General features: G+C 42.2%; 1 protein-coding gene across 3 annotated transcripts in view; it reads left to right on the plus strand.

Moving 5' to 3' along the window:
• LOC120801420 (mitogen-activated protein kinase kinase kinase kinase 4-like) overlaps positions 1 to 26,497 on the plus strand; it is a 99,517-nt gene that overhangs the window by 56,409 nt on the left and 16,611 nt on the right. The window contains exons 4-18 of one of the 3 annotated variants that reach the window (XM_040148407.1): positions 2,646 to 2,771; positions 4,666 to 4,776; positions 5,349 to 5,439; positions 6,461 to 6,591; positions 6,988 to 7,042; positions 7,551 to 7,629; positions 7,739 to 7,914; positions 8,389 to 8,461; positions 8,804 to 9,014; positions 12,417 to 12,578; positions 13,290 to 13,376; positions 15,321 to 15,659; positions 17,951 to 18,106; positions 22,635 to 22,919; positions 24,988 to 25,097. In XM_040148407.1, coding sequence (XP_040004341.1) covers positions 2,646 to 2,771; positions 4,666 to 4,776; positions 5,349 to 5,439; positions 6,461 to 6,591; positions 6,988 to 7,042; positions 7,551 to 7,629; positions 7,739 to 7,914; positions 8,389 to 8,461; positions 8,804 to 9,014; positions 12,417 to 12,578; positions 13,290 to 13,376; positions 15,321 to 15,659; positions 17,951 to 18,106; positions 22,635 to 22,919; positions 24,988 to 25,097 — 2,192 coding nt within the window. The remainder of the gene's footprint in view (positions 1 to 2,645; positions 2,772 to 4,665; positions 4,777 to 5,348; positions 5,440 to 6,460; positions 6,592 to 6,987; positions 7,043 to 7,550; positions 7,630 to 7,738; positions 7,915 to 8,388; positions 8,462 to 8,803; positions 9,015 to 12,416; positions 12,579 to 13,289; positions 13,377 to 15,320; positions 15,660 to 17,950; positions 18,107 to 22,634; positions 22,920 to 24,987; positions 25,098 to 26,497) is intronic. The other 2 variants (XM_040148408.1, XM_040148409.1) reach the window with 2 other exon arrangements.

Genomic DNA, 26,497 nt, shown 5'->3' on the forward strand with positions numbered 1-26,497 from the left:
TACCAAACAAAAAACCACGGGGGAAAAAAAAACAAAAACAAACTCGTATCTGTTTTAACAGCAAGACTGAGCTCGACAGCGAGCGGAGTGAGGTAGTTACCTGCCGTGATAAATATGGGGGTCGGTAGATGTCTTGGCAAGTCAGCAAGCAGCATAATGAAAAAATACTAATTGTAGCTGCATCACAACCAGTAGTTCATGTGCCTCCTACAGTTGAAAGACTAGTCTCACATAACTTAACGTTCTACAGTCTGGTTTTTGTGTTTCTGCTCCATGTCGAATTCTGTTTTTAACAACTGTTAACGCAACTGTTTTAGTCCCATTGCATGATGCAGTATCTTCTTTTCGGAAAAACCTGCTAAAACTTTGAGGTGTCACCTACTTCAGCACAGTAATATGCTTCAGACTTGTCTAAAGATTTGCTTGGTAAACTACAGTATTCTTGAGTTTCTTTAGTTTAGCTGCTTGTGTTTCATCTTTCTGGTGCTAGTGTTTACTGGTATCGTAGACAGGATGGAGCAGGTGGAAGAAATGCTATATAATATTTTGGGTTTAACATAAGTACGCAAGGCATCGATGTAATGTATGTGCTCACTGATCGGTAATTTTCTGTATAAATCTGGGGCCCATCGGGAAGCCACAGTTGTGACCAAAAGTATGCGGACGCTTGAACATTACACTCACGTGATTGCTGGACATCTCATTCCAAGAACAAGTTGGCATCACTCTGCCGCTTTAATAGTCTCCACTCTTCTACAAAGTGTTTGTCCACCAGACAAATGCAAACTGCCACAAAATTGGATGCACACTACTGTCCAAAATATCAGTTTTCCTTTGCTTTAAAAATTTCCCCTCACAGGGGTTGTCCACATACTTTTAGCCATACCGTGTATTTTTCTGGAACTGTCATTTGCTATTTCCCATAAAACTGGAGCAAATCCTGATCTAATGTTTCTCAAATGGAGCCAAAGTGCGGATGATACAGCTGTTAACATCTGTGCTATGAGCTGCCAAAATGTCGCGAGCCTCGACGTGAAAAGCCAAACTGTCCCCCTCTCGATTCGTCAGAGCTTTTCCTTTGTGGACATACGAGCTCGGGCCGCAGCCGCCCATCGCACTGCTGCTCATAAACCGGCTGTAATAACAGTGAAAATGTCGTGTCATGCGTGCCCCAGTTGGCCTGCGGGATCAGACGCACGGGCTCAGCTGATGCAAAGTGCTCGCAAGTAAATGTTACACAGCCACAGTGATGCTGCAATGATTGAGAAATAATCACTTGATCTACGTATACATGTGTATTTTTATATATATATATATCTCTCTATCCTGAGTGTGTGAGAGGCAGAGGTGGTGGTTTGTTTGGCTCGGTTATCATTTCGAGTTCAGGCTGTATCTGCAGTTTTGTTTGGAGCTATGTCTGTTTATTAGACTGGTTTGGACGGCGTTCGTTTCCTCGCTTGGCTCTTTAGCATGTTTTTCATAGATGGACTGAAAGCCAACAACCGGCAAAAAAAAAAAAAAAAATCCAGAGTTATAGCTTTGGTTGCTGAGACTGTGATAGTTTTACTTTTAAGCTGTGTCAGTACTTCATACTTTCTCTTTTACGATTTAAAGTGTCCAACAGAGAGGAAGCCCAGAACTTTAAATCCTATGCAGATGAAGTGTGAAAATCAAAAGCTGGTTCTTTTCAAACACGGTGTAAGAAACGCAATATAATAGGAAAATTTGTTTTCTAATACTTTACTGGTTTACCAATTTGAAATGCCGCCCGAGAAAAATCCGCTCTCCAGACTTTCTACGGAGCTGCTTGACTTCCAGCAGCAAAGACTGCGGCTGTGCTGGGCGGCTCGTTTGTAGCAGCACAACAAAAGGTCATGCTGTGAAAGCATAAAGTGCAACTCTGCAAAACTTCAGGGTAAACACAGGCCAAAAAAGAAATATGTATGGCTCCAACTAATGTCGATGCCTCTTCTCATAATCGGTTGATTTTTGGTCAATAGATTAATTTCTTAATCTATGTCAGAAAGAGCCCAGGATGACATTTTAAGGCTAACAGACCAAAATCATAGGATACGAACAAGACTGTACAATTTACCATGACATAAAATGGGAAAAAGCAGCGAACCCTCACATTTGAGAAGCTGTAACTAGATGATTTTTGGCATTTTTACTGCTCAGCTGTAGAACCCACATACTTAAAATAAATGTACGTGTAAATTCCTCATAACAAGCATAAACATAAAGCACACATACACGTCAAAGCACATATAATGCAACAGGATATGGAGCACATTAAAAACTAGAGCCGCCGTTCACATGCAGAAATTTGATCTATAAGTAGAAAAATAAAAGAAACCGAAAAACAAAGTAACAAAAAGGGAATTTTGAAAATCACCTGCCGCTGTCGCCATCTTTCCAAGTGACCTGATCACGAAAATTCAGTACGTCTTGGTGCCGGTTTTCCATCCTTCCTCCTTCTCTCCACCTTTAACAGCCTGACCGGAAGGAAATAGATGTAGATTGTTTGCTATGACCCACTCCATTAGTTCATGTAAATGCTTCCCGGCTGTCTCACAGGCAGTGAGAATGCACTAAGCCCACACTGATGGGTCTCCCTCTGTCGCTCTCTCTCTCTCTCTTTGTAGGATGAAGAGGAGGAAATCAAGCTGGAAATCAACATGCTGAAGAAGTACTCCCACCACAGAAACATAGCCACCTACTATGGAGCCTTCATCAAAAAAAGTCCGCCGGGCCACGACGACCAGCTATGGGTGAGTCTGGTTCTGCCATTAATGATGATGCAGCGTCTTCACGGCAAAAGGGTTTTAAGTGAAATTCGCCCGAAACTTAATATAGCAATCGTTCCCCAACTAGTCCTGACCAATCACAACCTCTGAATTTGTGATGTCGCTCTGTGAAAGTAACATTCGCAAGCAACCTGAAAAAAAGTCAGAAAAGAGCATCTGTGGAAAAATGGAGCAAAGAGCAAAGTGGACGAGATCGATTTTACTTTAAAGAGGAAAATCTTGAAATTTGTTTTGGTTCCTTAAATAGGTTTATTGTCTGTTGTCTGTTATGAAGTTTGAAAACAGGTAGGAACCAACAAGAATTAATTTAGTTAATTTATTTGCATTTACATGATTTATGTTATGTTATGTGAATTATTAGGTGTTTCCTTGTGTACAACATCCAAAACTTAGTGTTATATTTCCCTGGTCAAGTCCCTTGACTGTCAGTGGTGACTGCGGACTAGAGAGATATTAGCGATCAGCACTCAACAAACCCTCCAGTGCTGAGTCCAGTTAAGGAGGTTGGCTCGGCTACAGTATGTTGGGGCTATATACAGAGTTAATATGCTTGCACATACCCTATCTGTTTACACACTTTATTACTTGCAGACAATAACAGTTAAATAACATTAATCTTTCTTTCCCCGCAGCGTTACAGCCCCTACTGGCTGAGAAGAAGAGAGCAATACAAAAGCAAAACAAATTTTTAAAGAAAAAAGAAAAAGGGGGAAAAAAAAAAGTGAAATAGGACAGAGAAGAGGAAATGAATAAAACAAATGAAGCAAAAATGAGAAAGAAAAAAGGAGAGGGTTAACCACAGAGGAGTGAGGCAGAGAAAAAGAGCACAAGAGCAGAACAGCAGCAGGAGATTTATAGCTGCTGGGTTTGGGCAGGAGTATCTCGTTTTATGACCCTGCAGCTCTGCTGATCCTAGAGAGGAGAGATCTCGCTCTCACTCCACAACATGGCCCTGTATTTGTTTTTACACCTGCTTCCATGACCCCCTTTACGACCCCACTGTCATGGCTTCACGCTGTCTGCTTAGTGTGTGTGTGTGTGTGTGTGTGTGTGTGTGTGTACGTGTGAGAAAGTGAAAGTGTCATTTTCTTTATATTCACTGTCTGCATTGACCATCATTGTAGACTACTGGCTTCCTCGGAAGCCCAGATTGTGTGTTTGTAAAACATGTATCTTTGGGTCACCATGGAAGACACACTCCATGACAAGCTTGTAATTATTTTTTATTTGTTTTATTTTTATTTTATTTTATTTTTTAAATGCAGAGGCAAATTATTGGAAGCGGACTTGCCTCCATGGAACATGGATTTTATTGGTTCATATTTTTATATTGCCTTTAGATATAAACTTTATATTGCCCGGCCCTATAACCATAGTCTTTACGCTGCACGTCTTTGTCTTACACCAGGGATTTTTCGTTTATGCTCTTGTTTTTCACATGAAGACCACTCCTCCCATTAGCCCTGCTGTTTCCTGTTTCCGATCACTGCACAGAGTAAACATGTTGGCAGTGATTTTTTTTTTTTTTTCTTCCCATGGCCTTATACTGCTGTTAGCATTTCCTGTTACCAGACACTCTGAAAGGGTTTTGTACCATACCATTCAGATGTGTCCTGATGGCTCACAAATAGAAAATGCAAAGTGTAAGCTAACACAGCCCGACAGTTTTTCTCAGTAATTGTCTCATTTGTTGAAGGTAGTTACGCTACAAAATTGATGTGGTAACGGTTTATTGATGGTAAAACGCTGTGTGTAGCACCTTTTAGCAGATGTTCTCCGTAACTGATAAAACGATGGCGTGTGTATGAGTCTTAAATGTCCACAGTCCTCTCAGTATCTTCTGTCCCCTCTCCACCAGCTGGTGATGGAGTTCTGTGGTGCAGGTTCCATCACAGACCTGGTGAAGAACACCAAAGGCAACTCACTGAAGGAGGACTGGATCGCCTACATCTCCCGAGAGATCCTCAGGGTCAGTCCTTTTTCACAGCTAGCCGCTAACTCCACTGCGGGGCGATAGGATGTGTGGTTTTGACACAGGTACTTAATGAGTTTAGGGTTTTAGCTGGTTATTTGGACAAAATAAATCACAAGACAGAACCAAACGGAACGGGATCTTGCATGTACTGCGGGAAAGACAGATTATATAGCAGCAGAGTTCATTTAAAATCATTACGATATCACTGCCTTTTTGTTGTCTTGGTCATCTCCAAAAGTGGGCATACTAGTGTTGAAATATCTATATTTACACAGATTGCAAGAATCCTACAATTTTCCCCTCTTTAATTATCATTAAGTTATCAATTTCAAAACACCAAATAATAAAACAATTGAAAAAGAAAACATTGTTTGTCCATCTGTATTTTTAACTGTCCTGTTGCCGAATTAAAATTTTTAAATCTTTAATAGTGTCCATCTTTTCAATCTTACCTGTAGTTGCCTTTCTCGCCATAACTGCTCTGTGAAGCGGCGCGTACGTAATAATGCTGCTGTTTTTTATTTTTCTTTTTCTTTTTCTTTCTTTTATTTCAATGATCTCTACAGGGATTAGCTCACCTGCATGCTCATCATGTCATCCACCGCGACATCAAGGGACAAAATGTGCTGCTGACTGAAAACGCTGAGGTGAAACTGGGTATGTGTTGGTTTTTACTCTGGTTGAGTAGGTGGGTCCGGACTGGGTCTGTAGACCGGGAGCGCAGCATGCGCGGAGGTTTGGATGACTGCACTGAAAAATTACTGCCGCACCAGCACCGTACTTGTGCCAGCTGGGGCTTTTTTTCATGACCGGTGTTGTTCTCTAATGTTTCACATGATTGCACAATTGTAGGCCCGTGTAAAAGTCCAGTTTTCTTTAAACATTCACTTGCAGGTGCAAAGTTTTACATTCATGTAATTTTACTAGAAAATAACACTGTAGATATCTTTTGATCATTATGTTACAAATCATCTTGTTGCAGGACCACAACAGCACAGATTGTCCATTTATTGAAAAACAAAAAGAGCCCTTTTTTTATGCCATATTAACGGGCATGACTCAAAAAAACCCCGCTCTGATTACTCCGATTAAACAGCTCGATTGGATTATGTTGTGTTAGATCAAGCTACTCGATGTGACCTTTTTTATTTCCTACCAGTGACACACAGTACAAACCACACGACTCCGCTGCGGCCACAACAAAGCACTTTGGAGTTCAGCTTAAAGCAGGCGCGGCAGAGCCTCGAAACACTGCAGCATCTTGACCTTTACACTCTGAGCCAGGACCCGGCATGAACTGTGGACTCAAGTGTCATGGTTTCAAAGTAACGGGAGAATGAGTAAAATTTCAATGAACAGCAGTCCGGGGGCAAGAGGCTGGATCTTTTACTTGGCTTAGAGACCGAGACTTACACGACCCCTCTGGCAACGTTAATCTGCTTCAGCACGGGATCTGAACTGTTTTAATCAAATGTTTAGGGTTCTCGTATTCAACTGGACTTAATTTAAAATCCACAAGTTGAGCACTTTCACCATGTTCCCACATTTACTAGACAATCGAATTTTCAACCTTAGTTGGTTTACTGACATAAGTCCAAATATATAAGACACACACAGCACTCCCCTTAGGAAACTGTTCTGAACCGGTCGTGACCGATTTTGATCTTGTCTCTCCCAGTGGACTTTGGTGTGAGTGCTCAGCTGGACCGGACGGTAGGTCGAAGGAACACCTTCATCGGGACACCATATTGGATGGCTCCAGAGGTCATTGCTTGTGATGAAAACCCAGACGCCACCTACGACTACAGGGTAAGAATCCGACGGATCTGCTCTTTTACAGTGTAACGAGACAACTCGCCAAGGTGGAAGTGACCAAGTGGATTTTCTAGAAAAATTGTTGAAAAAGAAAAAAAAAAAAAAAACCTAAAAAAACACGAAGCTGCGGTTTTCTGTGCACAATTAAAAGGTCAGTCCAACCAAATAAAAAACATATTTACCCACAGGCACATACCGTAGTTTAGAGTAACTGTCTCCGAGATGAAGCGTTGCTGTGAAATAGCCCGGGAAGTGTCAGAAATCACAATTTGAGATAAGAGTTCTGTACTTTCCAAGTCTGTCAATGTAAGAACTGAAATTCCTTCATTAGTACGTAGACATGCACGCGCACACGAGCTCATCTGACTCACCTCGTCTTCTGTCCCTCAGAGCGACCTGTGGTCCTGTGGAATCACAGCCATAGAGATGGCGGAGGGAGCCCCCCGTAAGTACGGTCACATCACACCAACGGCGGTTCGCCTGGCATTCTGTAATAGTCGTTCTGGGGAAACTGGTGTAATGACTGCGGAAGAACATCGGAGCATCCGTGGCATGTTTCAGTCCCATGCGCGCTGCATGCTCTGTCGTTTGCTTCTGGGTTGGTCAGATTATCTGGGGATGGCAGGTAGTGGCATTAGTAAAAGGCAGATGGGTTACACACAAGTGGTGTAAGATGGATGCTATTGGTCAAGTGAACCACGGGCGGTATCTATTTAAAGTCATCTTGCCAAAGTACCACAGTTAATTTTACAATTACATGTTAATTTTTTAAACTCAACATAACAATGAAAAGCCCGACTCACTATTGACTGTAATTTCTGATTAACCTCCTCCTTCCTATTCGGACGGCATCATGAGTACACAACAAGTTCAGTCCAAAATGTCTGACTTTGCAGTGTGTTTTTTGGCTGTCGCTGATCCCTCGCCTGTCTTCTCTTTTTCGTTTCCTCCAGCACTGTGTGACATGCATCCAATGAGAGCCCTCTTCCTCATTCCCAGAAACCCTCCTCCTCGACTCAAGTCCAAAAAATGGTGGGCTAAGTTTTTAATCTTCACCCCGTCTGTAGACTCTCTCTCTAGACTTCTGGATGGATACGTAATGCGCGCATCTCGACTCAACGCTTAACTTTTAACTTAACAGGTCAAAGAAGTTCTTCAGCTTCATTGAGGGCTGCCTGGTGAAGAATTACACTCAGCGTCCCCCTACTGAGCAGCTGCTGAAACACCCGTTCATCCGGGACCAGCCCAACGAGAGGCAGGTCCGCATCCAGCTCAAAGACCACATCGACCGAACCAAGAAGAAGAGGGGCGAGAAGGGTGAGTCCGGGAGGAAGATCTGTTGCTGTCGGGCTGTTTGTCAGTGCTGTGAAACTGAAATTCATAGGTAGCTTCCAACATTTGTCGGTGAGAGACAAAACTAAACTAACATACAAATGTATAGTAAGTAGCTGCTCTATGAAAATGTGTCCGTCAGTGTCAGAGAGGACATAATAAAATGACCTGATGTAGTTTAAAAGGGAAAAATTTCAAATTTCATTTAATATACTTTTGTACAATTACACGTTTTCTTGCACTAACTTAAAAGTGAAATATATCTGATTTTACCATTGTGTTATTCAGCCACTTTGACTATTATAAAAGAAACTGTCAAAGTGATGGCTGTTAATGTCCCTCCTCCGTCCAGAGTTTCCGACAGCAGCCCTTACGTACATGGTGGGTTCTGTTGCACAATGTCGCTTGACATTTTATCCGACTTGTGCTTAGCTGTTATATTTTCCTTGCTATCCACAGATGAGACTGAGTATGAATACAGTGGCAGTGAAGAAGAGGAGGAAGAGGCATCTGAGCAAGAAGGAGAGCCAAGGTAACTATAGTTAGCCGACTTCCGTAGCATAGCAAAAAAAAAAAAAAAAAGAATACTTGCATCTTTTATTTAAAATAATAACCAACAAAAGGGAGGAATTAAGGAGAAAAAAAATATGGATACAACTTTTTATTTTCACATTGTTTGTATTTCTTACAATTACAGTTGTAGTGTAGTGAAATTTGTGTACAAATGTACAGTAGCTGTGGCCTTTTTTTTTTTTTTTTCTCACCAAAATGTAAGTGATACCGGTTAAACATCAGACTCTTACCTGGAGAAGTCAAACGTTCTCCCGGTGTCCTGCATTAAAAAACAAAAACTTCTACTGCCTCCTCCGCATAGCTCCATAGTCAACGTGCCGGGTGAGTCGACCTTGCGCCGTGACTTCATCCGGCTGCAGCAGGAGAACAAGGAGCGCTCGGAGGCTCTGCGCCGCCAACAGCTCCTCCAGGAACAGCAGCTCCGCGAGCAGGAGGAGTACAAGCGCCAGCTACTGGCTGAGAGGCAGAAACGTATCGAGCAGCAGAAGGAGCAGAGGAGACGGCTGGAGGAGGTGAGCACACGGGCTTCATGGCTACCTTCTCACACCCCGGGCTGAAGTAATCCTATCACGATTTTTGCTAATAACAGTGTAATGGAGAAGAAAGTGTGAGTCAAAATGCTAAAATGACACAACCTGCTGTGGTCATACTGTGTAAACAGAAGTGTGTCGTCTATAAACTGCTGGTTACCTGTCCAAATGTAATCTGCTTTACAAGTTGGATCTTTTGATTTTTAAGGGTCATGATAATTTTTTACGCATAAACGTAATTGCTGAAACTTCGGGGATGTGGTGCCATCGCTGGAACACAAACCACAAATATCTAAAACACTTTTTTGGGAAAAGAAAACAGAGATGGATATTAAGATTATTACCTGATTATCGTAAAAGTCTACCAGGCTAATTGATTATGGAAACTCTTAAGTGCATAATTGTAGAGGGCATTTTGGAAACGCTTACTTTTCTTTCAATTTCCAAATGATCTAGTTGAGATAAAAAAGTTAAACTGGACATCTCATAACTTGCATTGCTTACCACAGTGTTGTAAAGCTGTCTTTAATGGCTGCCTTGTGCCGTCCCAATAATTAAAACGGTCAGAACAATGTTCTGCAGAATCTATAGAAGTGATGCCCCAAACTGCTGAAATACAACCAGGTTATAAAAAAAAAAAACTGTAACCGTGCTTGAACAGTCACTTGTTTAACTGAAAACCATTTCTAAAGTATATACATTATTTATCAAGCATCACAGAGTCCCTCTCAGGAGTAACACTGACAGTCAGAATAGGACTAAAAATAATCGTATTTCAGGGAAGGACTTGAGTTATTTATGAAACCTCCTACGCGCATCCTCCACAAGCAGGAGAGAGTGTCCTTAGAGAGTGAAAGAGAGAACCAATTTTACGACACTGAGTGGAGATTTGGTGCAGGGAAAAACCACGTTACAGCAGATAGATGTATTGTGGAGGTATGACACATCTATACACATCTAACGGTCCTGTAGTTCACAGAATAGCTGAAAGAGGCCTTGGACCTTATCGTGACCACCGTGCCCAAGTGGGTGCTAAAACGATTAGTCGATTTAGCTCTAACATGAATCAGCAGCAATAGCAAAAACAACTGATGAATCGTTTTTGAGTCCTTAGCTAGAAAAAAACGCCGAATACTTGCTGGTTCCAGCTTCTGAAATGCGACAGTTTGCTGCTTTTCGTTGTTTAATGTCACTGAAAAATTGAGTGCGTGACCTTTTGGTTGAACAAAAAAAAAAGGAAAAAAGAAACTTTGAAGACATCACCTTGGTCTCGAGGGTTTATTCGTCCTCGTTTTGAGATATCCGTCGGAGGGTTCTGTCTCCGTCCCAGTCCAATGGAGATGAATGGAATTTTGTCTGTGGTGCTCACAGCATCAACGATTTGCATTTCAAAAATTCAGCACCGGTTCTTTTTCCAGAATGAGTGTCCCAGTTAGTCACACACCGTCCATTCATACAGCGTGTCTTCAGTGGGAAATAACTGTCGCTGCCCAGATTATCCTTGCGCTGGGGACAGACTTTGGTATCGGCTAAACTCTGCTCTGGTCTCAGGTTGTTTGTGCAGCCGATGATAGTGTGAGAAGCCAGGGAGATTTAGCCAGATCGTCAGGTGCAGTTTATACAGTATGTGTACATTATCTCTGTGTAATGAGATTAGCGACTTGTGACTTGGAGGTTAGTAGTTAGATTTTTGCTTTATAATTTAATGAAGTAGACTCAAAATCAATTTTAGGCTGCAGTGAAGAAAAATTAATTGGGGTCCCCAGAGGCAGAGTTTGAAAACCCTATTTGTAATTATCCTTTATCTCTTTGAGCTGTGGTCCTTTTTAAATTAGTGTCTGCGTGAGCTTGGGTGCATTTCCTCCTCACTTCTCTTAGAGGAGAGAGAAATAGAAGAGAGCAGGAAGTGGAGGGAGGAAGAGAGACGGAAGGAGATGATTATAAATTTGGACAGAAGTAGACTGAACTAGATTCTCTGGAAGGAAAGGAGGATAGAGAGCTAAATGCTACAAGGGGGGCCGACAAAGATATAAATGGAATAAGAAAATAAAAATGAAACAAGAGTGCGCTGACTTTCAGCACATTTAAGCATGCTCAAACAAACAGCGGGCAGAAGTTAATTCACTACACCCCAAAGGTGCAAAGGCGTCTGTAAGAGAGAGAGAGGAAAAAAAGTTTTATATTAGCTCATGTTTTCCCACGGCGGTCACAGCTCGAGGCTCTTTGATTCATGACAGTGCTTGTATATGAATCAGACGCTGGAAGCCACAGTTGAACGCAGGCCCTGTTCAGAGAAATACCGCTGCACATGTGCTTTCCTGCTTCGGTAGATTAGATTACCTCCTGTGGATTCCCGAATGCTGAGCACTGAATTTGTGCAAACGCGCTGCATCGTGATGCTAAGGCCGCAGCCGATGTCCTGCAGCTTTCACTGCACCTTTTTCATAACACACCAACAGGCAGAAATCAGTGTAATTTCTTCATCTGTCTGCTTAGAGAACCAAGTGTTAGAGCTCTGCCTGTCAGACTTAAAGTGTTACTCCGATTAAACCATTAAGTCTTAACGCAGCGCTCGAAATGTTGATATCTTAACTTCTTCCTTGTCACTTCAGCTCATCCAGTGTCTGTATGTATTTATATTTTCTTCACTGAGACCGGTAAATACAGGCACATGTGCCCGAGACTAGAAACCCTCCATCCAATCCGATCCATCTGAAGGGTTACTAAAATCCCAATTCTTATTTAGGATACATTAGCAGAGCCCTGAAAGTCCTTGACAGGATTTGAGGAAAATGGCATATGTCCTTGAACAGATGGCCACAGATGTACTGTGTTTTTAAAAATTGGAATGCAGCACTCAGAATGAATCTATAGGCCCCACTGCATTGAACCTAGCAGCAGCTTTTAATTTGTGTTCATTTTTAAGACTGCACCAAAAAAGCATTTTCGTCACACATTGTCTGTTAATCTGCCGATTATTAAGAAAAATGGTGAAATATGCCAAAGGGGACGTCTTCGGATTTCTTATTTTGTCCGACCAACAGCTCAAAATCCAAACATATTTAATTACTATGATACATGAAACAGCAAATTTTCACTTTTGAGAAGCTGGAACCAGCAAATATTTGGCATTTTTGAAAGGAAAATGAATTAAAGAATCAATCGGGTTTTGCTGTCGACCAACTTTATGGCTTAATTGACCATTATAACATTATACTTATCATTTTAACATTAATCATGTCTTTGTCTCAATCTCAAGAAAAAAAAATGGAGCCTCTTGGATTACAATGCCACGTCTCAGCGCAGAAACTGAGAAACAGTTAGTCTGTGAAGTCTGCCGTTTTGCGAATATGATCCGTAATCACAAGTATTCCGACCCCGCAGCAACAACGGCGTGAGCGGGAGATGAGGAGGCAGCAGGAGCGCGAGCAGCGCCGGCGTGAGCAAGAGGAGAAGAGACGCATCGAGGAGATGGAGCGACGCCGAAAAGAGGAGGAAGAGCGTAGGAGGGCCGAGGAGGAAAAGAGGAGGGCCGACCGAGAACAGGTACGAGCCAGAAACAAGGAGAGAGAGGGGAAAAAAACCCAAAATGATTTCAACAAGAGGACGTGGGGCTTAATTAAATGTATACATCTCATCTATGTTCATGCTTATGAATATGAATCAAAAGACAAGTGATGAGATTTGTAATAGTTTTGGATCTGCCTCTTCGAGGATGACCATTCCAATACGAGGATCAGGATCTCCAGAAAGTTATTTTGTCTGTGTGTTTTTATTTCATTGTTTCCCACCAAATGCTTTGCATTAATTTTAGCTGTTTTAATAAAAAAAAATAAATCAAACTTCGCTGAGTAATCTTGTAGACGTCAGGACGATTTCACTGTTCAGGGCAAACGGTGTATTTCCCACCATGGTTACCATGAAGCTGGATTGTTGAGATTGCGGCTTGATTTTTATTTGACTTTGGCTAATAAAATGACAAGCATTCTTTCATTTTGACCATTTTTTTTTGCGGAAAAAATGTTGGGTTTTGAAAAAGAAGACCATGAAAATAATATTATTGGTTGAATTTGTGTTGATTCTTGCAACCACAAGATCATGAAAAATCCTGGAGGGGCCGCTTATTCTTGCCACGTTTGCGTGTTCCACTAGAGTTCGCAGACCTTTCACATACTTTAAGACAATGTGTGGAAATAAAATCTATAATTTTCTGACATTGAACTCTTGGGTTTGGGGCGGGCCGTGTTTGATTGACAGGAGTACATCCGTCGCCAGTTGGAGGAAGAGCAGAGGCACCTGGAGATCCTGCAGCAGCAGCTGCTCCATGAACAGGCCATGCTGCTGGTGAGTGTTCGGCTGCCCGTTCTAAACCTGGAAACTCACATTTGCATTTGAGTTTCATTTTTTCCTTTATAAAAAATTGAACAATTCTTATTCTTTCTCTGAGTATTGGCCCCTGTTTTCCCTCTTACTCTTACTCCCTATGTCCGTCTTCGAGTAGATTCTTCTCCTTCTTTTCCCCCTGCCTCTCTAAATCAGTTTCCTTAATGTCGTTCCATCTGTTACTGTTTCCCAGTGGTTATTTTTTTTTAATGTTTCCACAACTCCCAGATTGTTAAATTTCATAATGCAGGTACTTATTATTCCCCCGTTACACAAACTTTCCTGATTCAGTTTTCGTTTTGAATCTAAACCGAATCAAGGTTTTGGAACCAGCTTATGACTTTAGTAGGTCCGAGGGGAGCCATTAACAGCTGAGCTCAAAATGTAATAAGTCTTCTCGGGTTTTTGCCTGGGAAGTCGGGATGTTTACAGGGCCCTTAGCGACGGTGGTATCATCACCAGGAAACTAGTCATCCAACAGGAAGAGAGGGTTTGTGTATGACTTGATGTTTTTCATTTTTAAAGGATTCTGCTCCTCTGGGGATTACAGAGGATATTCAAATAATGACAGGATGTGACCACTCATATCCCCACATGAAGTCTTCACACCATCACTTTATCACTGGCTGAGCTCTCCGGTTCCCACTCTGTCACCATTCATAAACTTTAGTATGAAAAAACATGTTTCCCTTACATCATGTTTGGCTTTCACACTTGCGTACCGTAAGAGCTGCTTTGAAGTATTAAAACATTTCCCTTTTTTTTAAAGGTTTAAGAGGATTTTCTTACTTTTGATTTTACAGTGTCTTGCTATACATAGATGCAGCTTCTGGTAATGGGCATTAGTATCAAAACTCATAAAAATCATTACTGTTACTTGATGGTTCCGTGGTTTAATTACTTCTGACCAAAGTTAACTGCTCTAACAGATGTGCGGTTGGACGCGCTGGACATTTGTCCCTCAAACTTGCTGTTGCATCGGTTGTTTTTTTTTGGGTGAATCTTATGTTTGACTTTTCAAAAAAAAAAACACCATCAGCAAAGTTATAAATATATGGTGTGGACCCTCCCCTTGAACTCCAATACCCTTCCCTCTAATTTGTCAACTCAACCCTGATTTCAAGCTCAAGCAAATCTGTGCCCTATGAGGGGTTTCAGCACCGTAATTTCTGTGCCGCACCCGTTAATAGAGGAGGTTAAGTTGTGCTGAATATGCATAATATTATAATTTAACTGTATGTGATGCATTTAAAATGGCATGCTCTTTAGAGAGACAAGATCCACGTCTAGTGTTTCTCGGAACCGACATATTGGTCCTACTAGCTGCTACAAAATAAAGTCCTAATTTAGAGGCAGGATTGTTGTCCTCTGCATTTGGGCCAAATGCATCTTTATGATCCATGGCAAACACAAAAGGCCTCTTTTTTTTAATGAAACTTTTCAATCTTTTTAAGGGTAAATTTGTAAGAAAAGGAAGAAATGTATTATAAATCTAGGGCGGTGAAAAGGTAGACCCCCCCGCTGCTCCTCCAAAAACATTAGACTATCAGACTAAACCCCCACCCCCGCCCCCCACCCTCTCTAAAGCCAACTCCACACCCTAATAATTTTCATACAGTGGATCATAATGATGCTTATAAATTGACCACATCGAAGCCCTGGAACAGTTTTACTCCTGATACTTTACAGCAAGAAGAACATTCTTACTTGTAGCTTTCCTTAGGATTGTGTTTTTTTTTCTCTGCTGGACTTGAGACTCTAAATTCCCTGAATGTTTGGAGATCCGAAAAGGAATTAAAGTTGCTGAGGCATCACCTACGGGGCCCTAATGGGACAATGAGGAGGTAATAAAAACCCAATGTTGTGGAAACAGTTTTGGTTCAATTTGACCCTCCCTGTACTCAGGAGTATAAATGGCGGGAGCTTGAGGAGCAGCGCCAAGCACAGAAGCTCCAGAGACAACTGCAGCAGGAGCAGGCCTACCTGCTGTCCCTCCAGCAAAACCAGAACCTGGCCAGTAGCAAAACAGCCCCGCAACAGAGCACCAAACCCCCACAGAACGTTGAACCCGATAGCGTAAAGCCCCCGCAGAGTCCTGGCCCGGATGCAACAAAACAACCACAGAACACTGACTTTGAGAGGACACGGTCCAGTCAGAATCACAGTCTGGAGAAAACTACAGACACCAAGCTACCTGTCGCTGACCTCCAAGGCCCCGCCCCTGACTCTGAGTCAGTCAGAGAGGTGAACCCTCGCAGCTTGACGCCGTCACGCTGACTGCTGTAGAATGCTTCCTTTTGCTTGTGTGTGCGCTCACTCCCACTGCTCGGGGTGTGCTGTGTGTACATGGTGATGGCTAGCTGCTGGTGTGGGTTGTCTGGATGCTTTGTAGACCAGCTATGTGACTAGAAGCTATTAATGTCTCTAAACTCGTAAGTCCAATAATTGAACGGGTCCACCGCACATTTTTTTTTTTTTTATTCCAGTGATGTTGGACAATGACTGGGTGGCCTTCTCTGCATTTGCCTCCAGATGAGGGAAATTTCTTGATTGATTGCTTCATGGAAAACTGCATTCATCAAAATCATGGCCGTTTCGGCAAATTCTGTGAAGAATTTGACAGAAGGTGTAATTTTCAAAAAAAAATCATCCGAAGACCTAAAAGCCTCTCAAACTGTTTTGTGCAGTATTTGTACAGCGTAGTCAACCACTCATATGCTCACTTCCTCCCAAATAGTTATGACACACAAATAGTTTTCTCAGAACTCAATTGGGTGCTAAAATTAAGAAGCGAAGTCAAAGATACAAAAATAGAATAAAAAAACCTAACTCAAACTTATCAGCAGATTTAAATGATTGAAATCACCCATGTTTCACTGCTTCACTCAGCTCCGAATATGATCCTTACTCGTAGAAAAATGAACCCTTTTGAATTATGACAATATTGCTAGTCAGTTATCAAGTAAAAAACAAACAAATATTTTGGTCGCAGCTTTGAAGATGCTAAGAGTGGCTTTCTTTACTCTGTTTCATATCATAAAATATATAGTTTAAGGCTAGTAGAACTCAAGATGATATATTTGGTTCAGGTAAATCCGAATATCAGATCGCTGAGCAGTTAAATGAAGCAAATAAAAAGAATCTGATTAACACAAACATGTAATCAATTAAAAAATAGCTTGTTTCAACGAAGTAGAAAACATGTATTTTGGACATCAGGGGCAAGCACGTATTGTTGGTAAATGATTGCCAAATAAACCCCTGCGGTGAATTCCTCTCAGTGAAGTTTGGAGAATTTTGGGGCCTGATGACAAACCTAACCCTCATCCCTGCCTTATCACTACTCAACATGACAACTCATCCTTCCCGGGATCATTTTAGAAAACATCATTTCGGTATTTGACTGTAGAGCAGCAGTTTACCGATGAACAGCTTCTCCTCCTCAGAGAGGGGCACTACTGCTCCTCTAATGAGCCCCACTGTTGTCCTCGCCACCATATTAATCAAGTCACTGTAATAATGAGCCAGCTCATTAGTCCACAGTGTGACTCCCTCTCTCTCTCTTTTTGGCATCCTGCTGTTGCCATTTATTACCTGGTGGGGGAGGAAAGAGGAGAGACACAAACCAGATCCAACGGCACCAGCCTGACCAAATGCTGTTCGCATGCAGTTTTTGCTGGTTTGTTTTTTTGCTCTGGGACAGGTGGGGTTTTATGGGGCAACTCAAAAACTACCGGAAAATCCATCGATCAAATGTTTGCAGGAATTTTTTTTCTTTTTTCTTTTTCAAAAGTTGAATTTTTTCAGGTGATCTCTCAGCCATGTTGGAAGATGCACCTGGTGCTCAGTGACTGTGAACAGCAGCTTTTTGTAACATACAGTCGACTGTTTCCGCAGAAGTCAGTAAATTAACATATTACAACATATGGTAATTCTGGTTTATTACAACTCGGGTCTTATTTTCGTCCATCATTCCTAATGCTAATAATTAACGTTGTAATCACCAAGTTAATTGCGTAGTTTTCAGTTCCATCAAAGATCAGCTATTTTCAAATTAAGATTGGATAAACTAATTTTGACTTGCCTATAATTAACTTTGAAGATGCACACACAGAGAAACCCCCAGTTTTTACTGTGAATCAGTCACCTGGACCTTTGTGTGTGTCCTAACCTTTCTGTTTTCACCCTGGATGTTTTTCTCTCCACATGACAAATGCATGACTCTTTGCTGGTCATGGTGCTGGTGTCCTACTAGCAGGGATGTGGGAATATTGTGGCAACAATAACATTGCTGCACTTTGAGGAAGTGCTTTGTTGTTCCTGCTGGTGTGCCTGTATCGGCGGATGACTTTCTGATGTGCTTGTACTACTGCTAGTAGAAAATCATCTCTCCACTGTGGGAGGGAACTAACAAACCGTAGCGTCCGATGGCTTCCCTCCTCTTACCCTGCTCTCAATGTACTGACACACATCGACCTGCAATCTCAAACCACCGCTAATGCTGCTGTCTGTGTGCATGTCCTTCATTTGCGTAGGCTGATGAGCGATACCGGAAGAACATCCAGGGCTCTCCCCAGTCAGCTCAGACCAAACCACAGCAGCCTCCGGTGCCGCCGCGCTCCGAGTCTTCCTACCCCAACGGGAACCCGGCATCTGAGGCGCCCGCCATGCACCGCCCTGTGGAACCACAGGTAACCACAGTGACATCAAACCTCTCCCCCTTCACTCGAGTTATTCCTTCTTCTTTACTCTCTCAGCCTTTGTACACAGGCAGCATTTTGAGTTGGTGCGAAGTGGGTCATTTGCCGCTAGTTTTGGTCCGCCGGTGCTTTTTCTCTTGCAGCAATCAGCTGTGTTGTAGTTTAACGGGCAGATCGAGACACTGAGGCTGGCAGCAACGTAAATCTGATTTTAGCATGTTCTCAACTTAAAACCCCCTGATTTGTGAAATCATGTCCACAACAGAGAGAACAGACCGTGAGACTCAGTGGGAGACTGACTCATAAGCTCCTCAAACCAAAAAGTAAACATACATGGAGTCATATGACACGCTTGTATGTCACATGATGTCTGCCTTCCTGTCCATACTTGGATCTGACAGGTAGCGGGCTAGCGGTTTTCCTAACCGTCCTTTCCCTACCACTGGAACTGCAACGGCCGCGTTGCGTTTTTATTTCAGACTTAAGACTTCCTGTTGTGGCTTCAAATTAAAAGCGGTGGATCCGTTTATAATGTTGCAAGACGGGACCGGTAACAGCTGCTGCAGACATAGGTGAACTAATAGAGTAGTTGTTAACGTGGAGTTGCAGGCAACGAGTGCCGATTGAAGTTTGTCATGCTGCGCCTGCGTCATGGACTGAACAGGGTTTCTCACCGCGCAGCGGGTTTCCCAACTAAATTGGAATTTCGACTGTTAGAGTTATAGAGTTAGCAATTATGATTCGACTCTATGAAGATCATGATCATTACAAAACAATAAATTGCAGTATATTTGGTACTTTTATATTGTCACGTTTCTCTCTTAATGATTCGGTAGGTTTATGGTGCTGTCATTCACTGCATGGTGTCAAGGGAATTGATATCCTTGTATCTCTCTAACGTGCCAGTTGATGGGGAAAGGAGAACATCAGCCTTGCTTGTAGCTACATCTCCACTAACTCCAGATGTTGCCTGTGCCTTTTAAAATCTTTTTCTTGTCATAACCTCTCATAATCCTAAAGTTCTTTCTTTTCAGGTGATTTCGACATACTTGAGTCTTTGCTCGTGCTCTTTGTGGCAGACCTGCTTGTATGTTTTTAACCTTCTGTAGATGTTTTCACAAGCTGTGCTGCTTTACCGTGATTTCCCTCCTTCCTGAATCCTGCCTTTTAGATTAGCTCTTTTAGGTTGTTTCGTATGGATAATGGATCCAAACTATCTGCTGTTGTTGAACCTCTCTAGACGCTTTCTGACTTCAGGGTTGTCATCAATTCTATTTCAGTTCCCTCATTTTAACTAACTAAACTGTGAGACTGCATTAAATCTCCAGTGCTTATTTTCATTTTCAGAAAGAAGAGCTTGTTTTTATGAGAACACAAAGCCAGTGGTTGCCTGTGGAAAAAAAGTTTTTTTGTTTTTTTTTGTGTCTTTTATTTTTTTGTCATCTAAAAGAAGTCTCCCCTTTTACTAAACCTTTTGTGGCAATGGAAACGAAAGGATCACAACCCGGATTATATATTTCTCTCCCATGACTAACTCTTTGATTGACAGGTTGTTCCACTACTTGTCAAATGTGCAATTATTACAGAGTCAATTTTTTTTTCTCCAAGCGTGGATATGTTTCGTGTGTGTTTGTGTGAACGTGAGAACGTTTGTCTGGCGGTATGTTTGGGGTTTGTTCGTCTCGGCTCCACGTACTGTGCCTCCTCATTGTGTGCTGGTGATTAAAAACATTCCATAATTCATCAGCTCCCAGATTTGCAGCAGGGTGACTCAGACAGTATTAGTCATCTTCCCAGCGAAGGATTCGACCAACTAAGCATGAATAATCATAGTTCAATGAAGTCAATCTGTTTTGAATATGTCACACGGATTAAATTATACAGAAACGATGCTCGGTAACTTGGTAAAATGGGGTTGGGGGGTAATGATGTAAATCACTGCTGCGGTATTAAACATTTTCCATAATGTTAAAAATGGATTAATCAGTTTTCTCTCATTAGCTGCAAGTCATCAGGCTCAGATGTGGCGTTGTGTTTCAGCACGGTTACACACACATACTTCACCGAGGACTGAATCAAAACTTGGACGGGTTCATTTCGAGGTCTTCTGATCAGAGCTGATTATATAAAAATGAAAACTGCAGTCTGAACTACTTAAATTTAAAAAAAAAAGGAGGAAGCTGCTGTAAGGGAGTATTGACACTGGACCCAGTTTCTAGAGAGAAACTGAGCCAGGATGTGGACGGCAGTGTCCAGTGTCAAAGTCACAAGCTTCCTTGCCCCAACCACGAACGTGTGGGTTCTGTTTGACCCGTACGTGGTCTTACCTACATGTATGTTTGCATGCCAGCCTGTGGCCAGGCCTTGTCAATACAATCCATCTTCATGCCCGGTGCTGGTGGTGAGGCTCAGTCCTCCTGGGTTCTAGCATGGGTTAGACTCACGGTTGTCTCGCCCTAAACATTAATGGCATGGTAATGTCCAGTCTCACTTCGTCTTGATGTAAATAAAACTGGAGAGGAGACTAAATTTAAAGCAGAACTTACACTGAGATGGTTTAAGTTTTAATTCATAATAAATATGTCTTAAATCATCCAAATTCAAGGACTTAAATTGTCCTGAAGTTTCATGTAGCGTCTTTGGTGAAATTAAAACAATGTCAAAGGTTTAAACGCTTTTGCCGAGTCAAACTTTGTCCTTGTTATTAAGGATTTACCCAGCAGTTCTAGTTTTTGTTTGGGATGACATTCTTATATCTGCCCTGTGGTAAACAATTATTCCGAGCATCCAACAAGTTGAAAACAAAATCAACATACAAGATAACCAAACTAGCTAATTTCCTGAAAGTGATTAAAAATGACCATAGATGGGAAAGATTGAAACAACTTGAGTCAACAATAAGAGTCTAACCCCTCAGGATCCACTCAGCTTCATCTCTCCATCTACCGCATGTGCTTTTTGCTGTTGTTACTGTCTTTTTTTTTTTTTTTAAATGTTCCTTCCTTGTGTCACTCTCAGAAATCCAAAGTATGACATGATACCTTTTGTTGCTCAGGCTGCACCTTTTTCTTTTTCTCAGTTAATGGAAGTTGTGGCTGGAATAAAACCTCTTACAGTGGAATTTCTGCTCCCAACAAAAGTGTAGCCTCAGCGACAACAGGTGTAGTGTCCGTGTGTGTAAATGACTGTTCCTTCTTTGCTCCTGTTGCACTCTAAAGACCTGGGTTCTTCAGGGGTTCTGCTAAGATTGGGAGCCATACCTTTTAACCACGTGCCACTGAGGCCAAAAGGTCTTGAGGTTTTTATCTAACAAACGAACAAACAGCTGATTTCATCGATAAAATCAGTAAATATCCAGTAAATATGTTAAGGCAGTGGCTCTTAACCTTGGTGCTTGTATTCAGCGCTTCTGGTTTTATATTTTACCGGGTCGTACTGTAACTTGGTTGGTTTTAAATGGTTCCTGACTCTGTCTCTAGAATATTAATCAGAAGTGCTCGGAGCACAGAGGACCAAGATTGAAAATCACTGCATTAGAGTTACTTGAAAGAAAAAAAGTTACAGCGAAGAATCTCTCTAGCCCCTCTCAGACATGCACCTTGTTGCGTAAATGCGACGGCAACATTACATGTCGGTCTCATATCTGAAAAAGCGTCCGGGTCACTTTTACATAAGTCACAAGGGCAACCCTATTTAATCGGGCCCGTAACATTTCCACCCTTTATCACTTTCAACAAAGCACAATTGAATCGAAATGAATTAACATAAAGGCTGCAACAGCAGAAGGTTAAATACACAGAGATATAAATCATGTCTTGCGCTGCCTTTTTAAAAGTTATGTAATATATCTATATTTATTTAATTTTAATCTCTAAATTTTCATTTATTTCAACTGCTAGGCTGAAATCATCAATGTCCGCAAAACACTTCAGATACAGCATGCCAGCAAATAGAATTAAATGAGCCCGATGGAACTGCTCGTCATTCTATTCCCTGTGACCCGTTGGACGTTAATAAAAGAAGCAGCAGAATTTGCTCTCTAATAAATGAGAAAACCTATTTGTGGATTTACTAGTTAGAGCTGGGGCAGGCAATTAAGGCACCAAAAGACGTTTTGAGATCCATAACTGATGCAGCGTGTGAATAGACAGAAAACACTCTTCTTCCTTGATATCATTACTCTCCTACTCACCACTGAAACCGCTCCCTCTCATGCACCGGCTGCCAAAGACAGCACGAGCATGTCTGAATAAAGCCACAATGAAGGGCTTAATTTTGAATGACATGAAGCCAGTAATGCCACGTACTCCATGTCTGAAAAAGGCTTAATTTTAATCTTCATGTCAGTCTTTTTGAAGCTCTTACAGAGAGGTTCCTCAAGGAACTGTTTTAGGCTCCTGTATGGCTCCAATCTGAAAAAACCCCTAAAGAGACCTTGAAGCCCCTGTCCGTTTCGGAGTGCACTGCATGCAGACTGACCCGTCCTCCCCCAATGTGTTCTGTTTTTGTTGTCTGTAAGGTCCGTTCCCATCTGGCTGCTTTAAAGAGCAGCGGCAGCGCGGCCTCAAACTCCTCCGCTACCACGCCGCCCGTTGTGTCGCGCTCGCACTCCTTCAGCGAGCCACTCGCCCCTAGCTTTGAAAATCTTCACCTTCGCAACAGCCAGGAACTCCACCAACACCATCACCCTCCATCTTCATCACCATCTTCCTCATCATCAACGCCTGCACGCACTGACCCACAACCCCACCCCCAGCCTAGGCCCTCCCCCCATGAACCGGCCCCCTCAGAGGTCCCGCCCAGGGTAAGGACAGGGAGAAAAACCCCTGGAGTAGTCTGGCAGCAGTGGTTAGACATCTGACACAATTAGTTAAGTTAACTGACCAAACAGGACGATTGTCCTGATTCCCAAGAGATCAAACTGTCATTGGCCTGAACTGTGCACTGCATTACTCTAATAGCTTCCCACCCTCTGCCCGATTCTTTCTGCTATCAATAATTCATTTTCTGTTGGATTTGCTTTTCTTGTGGTGCAGAAAAAAAGCTTGCAGGGGAATTACTGATGATTTCATTAAATCCATATTGAATTAATATAGTACACGATTCAGTGTCTACCGTAGGAAATCACACATTGCTCTAATCTATTGCGCCCATGGAAGTTAACTTCTCTCCGTGTGATGTGAATCAGTGTTGACACAATGAGAGGTATCTTGCTGTTAATATGACCACAACACTCAGTCTGTGACCCCTTTTATAATCCAGCTGCAGGCACTGAGACAATGCTGAACACCAGGACATGTTGAGACAATCTGTTTCTCTGTCTCATGTTGCTTTTTCTTCCCTCACCAGACAAATTTGGCCTTTCACTGTATGACCACAAAAGGACATAAAAATAACTACAGAGGGAGAAAAAAAAAATAAGCAAAGGAGGAGAGAGTTCTGCATTTGGAGAATTTTTTTCCACCTGAACGCATAGGGCGTTGGAAGCTATGGCTAAGTATAGGAAAGACAGGAAAGCTATTTGGCACTACCCACAAACTTGGGCAGTGAGAAATCAAAAAAGTTAGAAAGATCTTAATTTAGTCCTCAGAGCCAAAGTTATCTGTCCTGCAGAAAAGGAAACCCTCTGTTATGAGCAGAACTGCTGCCAAGTCGAACCGCAACCCTGCCAAGACTTAACTGTACAGTGCATAGAGTTCCTATACAACATAAACGTCTCCACAAGCGTCAGGTAAACGATGGTCGACGTCGCACGAGTCGTCTCAGTCTTGAAATACAGGAGAGAACCGTGTCACTAAGGAAGGACTGACCCTTCATTAACATCAGTCCATACCTTTTCCATTTTGTCCCCAACTTAAACTTCCAAGCAAAGCAGAATAATGGCTGGGTATGTTCTTCTCAATGCTATTGGCTGCACTCGCCTGAGCTGAGTTCTGCTGTGCACGGCTGCGTTGTGTTGTGCTGCTCTTTGGATGCTACTCCATGTTCTGCATCGGCTTTACTGAATTGACGCGTGACTCAGGGTGAAAGGTATGACTATATGTGTGACCCGTAACCACTGGTGCGATAGTTTTGTTTTACAGTGGGACCCTGGGTGTGGTAGGGAGAGATGAAGGGTTCAGGTGACGGAAGGGGGACTTGTCCTAGAACATGTGTTTTGTGGTGTATGAGTGAAATTTTAAAAGTATGCATCTCAGAGAAGTACCGTCTTCTCTTGGTCTGCAGATTAGCTCTGCAAGCAGGTGGTAGTCAGTTTGATAAGAACACAGTGTACTTTCCGGTGAGAGGGCTGCCATACTGGAGATCCACAGCTCATAAGCAGCAGTGGCTGTGATGAAATTGTTACACAAAGTTCATTTCTGTGTTTTTGATGCCTCATTGATTCAGTCATTTCATCACTGGCTTTTTCCAGAATGTGGGCTTGTCAGCAAACTGTAGCAAATGATATCCGCTGTCCCTGCCTTGTTGTAAACGAATCTGACTATCATGCAGGTAACACGAGCTTGAGCTACAGACAAGATAGAAGGCTCTCCTCTCAGACTGTTCACTTTTATCTAGTTCGTTAACAACTTCTGATGTGCCGTGAACACTGTTGACTTGCACAGTAGCCGAGGTTAGAATGCCTACAAGCTAATTCATGAGGCCTATTGGACTAAATCAGCCTGGTGTAGTATGTTATAGCTACTACTTCAGAAGTTCTCTAGTGGAAGAGAATGGTGCCAGTCAGGGTTGTAGTGATGCTGCTGCGAATCCCTTGTATCGAGGATTTTGATAGGTCGAAATATGTTTTGTGTATTTTGTGTATACTATCAACTACACTCACGCTCACAGAGTGTGCATGTGTGAGCCGGTCACTGTCTTTATCATAAAAGGTTCCTGTAAGGACTACGTCAAGGTCCCCGGGGTTGTCGAGGCGAGACTCGCCTCATCACCACGGCAGCGCCTCACACAGCAGCCAAGCCGTGCATCGCAATGCCGCCAGGTAAAACCGACGTAACCCACTGACTTGTATGTTTCTGTGTTTCTTTCTTTCTTTCTTTTTCCCCTCACACTTTTGGTCACCATTGTCCCTGCTCTTATTTTCTTCTCTCCCCATAATTCAAGTCCTCCTCTCTGTTGTAAAACAAGTCCCAAATCTAATTAGTCTTGTGGTTTGGAAACGTACACACAGTTCAAAATATTAAGAGGAATCGAAAGGACTTGCTAAGGAAAAAGCGCCGATAACTGTCCTGCTGCAATGCTATACCCATTTAAATAGTCATTGGCTTGAATGTATTTTGCAGTGTTGTCAACTGTAAATGCTGTTGTTATGAGGTATTCTCAGTCCTTGGTTTATTGTGCCACTGTATGGTTGGTTAGGAGTGATTAAGTGATCAGCGAGTTGTTGTACTGTAGGTGGTTAGTCAGAGTGCAGTGCCGATCATTTTGAAATTAGAAAGGAGTTTTTACCGCGCGAAGTGGCTGAGTTATAAAATTATAGGGCGCAACTCCATGGATGCCGTACAGTGTGCTTTAATGAATAAAGCACTAATTATAATTCATTAACTGTACATTGCAACATTAGGAATTTATGTACAATCGAACGGTTTGAAATGGTGATCAGTTGGAAAAGAACAGAGTTTGCATGGTGTAACACGGCTGGTGTATGTATGAATATAATGGATATTTGGGTGATTGTTAAAAAAAAAACTGAAAAACTGAATATAAAATGTTCAATCAATAAGAAGAGTCATGCCAACGATTTAATAAAAATCTGCATCTTCATCCTATTAAAGCTAAATGAGATACAAATCAAAATACAAGAGGAGAATATATTAGTGCAGTTACTGTATGTTTACAGATATACATTTTGTGGAAGCTGAATCAGTCTAGGGCTCTGACGCAAATGAGATCTTAAGCGACTAAAATGCCACATTGCAGCCTTCAGGAGATGAGTCAAAGTGCTGCGAACCAGTGTGAATCCAGGCTGCTGTTTTCAACTATTTAATTAAAAAAAAGAAAAAAAAAGACTTTCTCAGAGTCTCCGGGGGAAAAAACAAACACTTGCTTTGTTTGTACATAGATCTAACACAGACACAGAGACGGCCGGACAGGATTGTGTACTCAGCGTCTTCACTGTCTGTCTGTGCTGCCACAGTCTTTCTGTATGGAGTTGTGTGTGCGGATTTATGCAATAGCGCTAGCTGTCTAACCTTGTGATACCTCTTTGCTTGTGTGTGAATGTGTGTGTTCGCAGGCACACGCGCAGTTTCCTATTTCCAAACCACAAGCCTTCTCATGAGTTTTGCTGTGTATCATCTCTTTCTCTTCCTCACAAACTGTGGTGCTGTATTTTATTTGTTCTCCAGAATGACACATAACCCCCCGCTCTTGCTTTAATGT

Source organism: Xiphias gladius, chromosome 16, assembly GCF_016859285.1.
Source record: "Xiphias gladius isolate SHS-SW01 ecotype Sanya breed wild chromosome 16, ASM1685928v1, whole genome shotgun sequence".
Classification (NCBI taxonomy): Eukaryota; Metazoa; Chordata; class Actinopteri; order Istiophoriformes; family Xiphiidae; genus Xiphias; species Xiphias gladius.